Source organism: Microtus pennsylvanicus, chromosome X (genome assembly GCF_037038515.1).
Source record: "Microtus pennsylvanicus isolate mMicPen1 chromosome X, mMicPen1.hap1, whole genome shotgun sequence".
NCBI classification, from domain to species: Eukaryota; Metazoa; Chordata; class Mammalia; order Rodentia; family Cricetidae; genus Microtus; species Microtus pennsylvanicus.
In genome coordinates this window covers 95,744,493-95,746,558 of record NC_134601.1, presented here as the reverse complement: position 1 = coordinate 95,746,558, position 2,066 = coordinate 95,744,493, and the positions used below count along the sequence as shown (strand labels likewise).

The following is a 2,066-nucleotide window of genomic DNA, read 5'->3' as shown; positions in this document are numbered from 1 at the left end:
GCTGCCCATCTACAACTTAAAATGGTCACTGTCTTTAATTTCCACACAGGACATCGTCAGACTTCAACCTTTAAAATATAACCTAGAATCAAAAGAGGAAAAAAGGTAAAACTTGGAGTTACAAATATACAACAAAGAAAGAAATATAAGCACTTATTCCCCTCAACCCATATTAGCCCTCCACTATTAGGTAGCTGCCATACCTTTTTAAACAAATAGTGAGGAAATAGCCTTAGCTATTACTTAGCATGGGAGGAGCTGCTGGTCATGGCTTTTGAATGTGAACTGGACATAGCAGCAGTGCGAGCCCTTGCTGCAGACCTGGCTTGAGCTCTTTCTTCTTCATCTTTCACAGCTTTTTCATACAAGGATCCAAAGGCTTCTGGTGTAGTATCATGGATCTTGGCCCAAAACTCCAGGATTTTCATCTTGCTGATTTCAGCCTGGGCTCTGGAACCCCATGTGAATTCGAAGGATGGAGGATTGCTGTTGGGCACTTTTCGGTACTCCAGATATTTCAGCCTGACCAAATCTTCAGTGATAACTTTCTTAGGCTCTCCGTAGATGAAGTGTTTCTTGTGAGCATATACACCCATCATATTCAGCACGTCCCAGACATCCTTTTCAGAGGCACAGTTATTTTTCTTGAAGATCACTCCAAGAACCATCATTAATAGGCCAGTATTGGGCATTTTTTCTTCCTTTACTCCATCATAGGTATGGTCTAGTTTGTTGAAAAGGGCATAGCAGTGTCTGATAGGATCGACTTCCTTCAGATCAACACCAAAGGCTAGTTCCATGTGCTCTGTGGCTCTCTTTAGGATCTCAGTGAAGTGGTTTTTTGATGTTTTGATAACACACTTCAGCATATCTGCCCTTGTAATAACCTCCTTCTTTTGATACTTCTCCATCAGGAACTGTACCAGTAAGACTACTTTCTGGTTTGTCGGATCTTTACTCCAGACCTCGATGTCATCAGAATCATCTGAACTTTTCTCATCTTGGTTTGTGGCACCTCTATTTTCATATGTGTGTGAAAAGGTACAGTGTGCCCCCTGCAGCTTGTTCGGAGGTGTAAGCATACCAGCAGCAGGACTAGCCTGATCTTGACCCTCATAGGAAGGATTGGGAGAGGCTGGTTCCTCCACTGTATTTTGGGCACGGGCCTGACGGCGCTTCTCTCGGGCACGGAGCTTGCTCTTTTGGCCACGAGGCATGATGACTGTAGTGGGGAACACAGATAGTAATACAAATAGGTTAGGGAAGAGATCACCCTGGAAAACAGAGGATGACATAATTTGTACAGTCTCTGTTGGTAGATCCTACTATTACTCCACGAAAGGCTACCTCGCCTTGTTTCCTTAAACTGACTTAGTAACCGAAAAGGGAAAGGGAAATTTAGACCTTGTTATCTCAGTTCAAGCTCACCATATGAACTTTCCTTCGGACTAGTACTGTTTCTCCCTTTTCTAACGGCTGTTTCTCTCTATACACATTGAAACCCTGACTGTCAAGTGGCAGCGGCACATGACAACGGCAGTAGTCGAAGACACCCACAATAAACGGTAGGGGTGGGATAGGATAATTTGGAATGGATCGCTTTAGGAAGGTCTCTGGATTGAGGGGACGATATTTCAGACAATACCTTGAGAAACAAAAGTTCCTACGTTTCCTCACGGACGCTCAGAGAAGCTTCCTGAAGGCTTCACTGGCCTCGAAGAACACCAGAAAACAACGGCAGTTGAAGAAAAGCGGATACAGCATAATCCATTTCCGTTCACGCCCACAGTCTTTAAAAAGCAACTGCGCAGGCGCAGAAGGGAGGGGGCCCTGTCAATCATGCAAAGTCTGTTAAAAGCAACTGAGCATGCGCAGATAGAAAGTGGCGCCTGTATCAATGACACCTAGCCTTTTAAAAGCAACTTCTCAGGTGCAGCGGGAAGGCGGAGCCTCTTTCAACAACACCTAATCTTTTAGAAGAAACTGCTCAGGTGCAGAGGGAAGGCAGAGCATCTGTCAACCACACCTAGTGTTTTAAAAGCAACTGCGCATGTGCATAAAGAAGG

The 2,066-nt window shown here is 44.6% G+C and overlaps 1 protein-coding gene across 1 annotated transcript; it reads right to left on the bottom strand.

Annotated features, from left to right (window-relative positions):
- Nucleotides 1-239: 239 nt before the first annotated feature.
- Nucleotides 240-1,217, bottom strand: LOC142841533 (melanoma-associated antigen B18-like). Its single transcript, XM_075958487.1, has one exon. The coding sequence runs from the start codon at nucleotides 1,215-1,217 to the stop codon at nucleotides 240-242; it is 978 nt and encodes a 325-aa protein (XP_075814602.1).
- Between the last annotated feature and the right edge of the window lie 849 nt (nucleotides 1,218-2,066).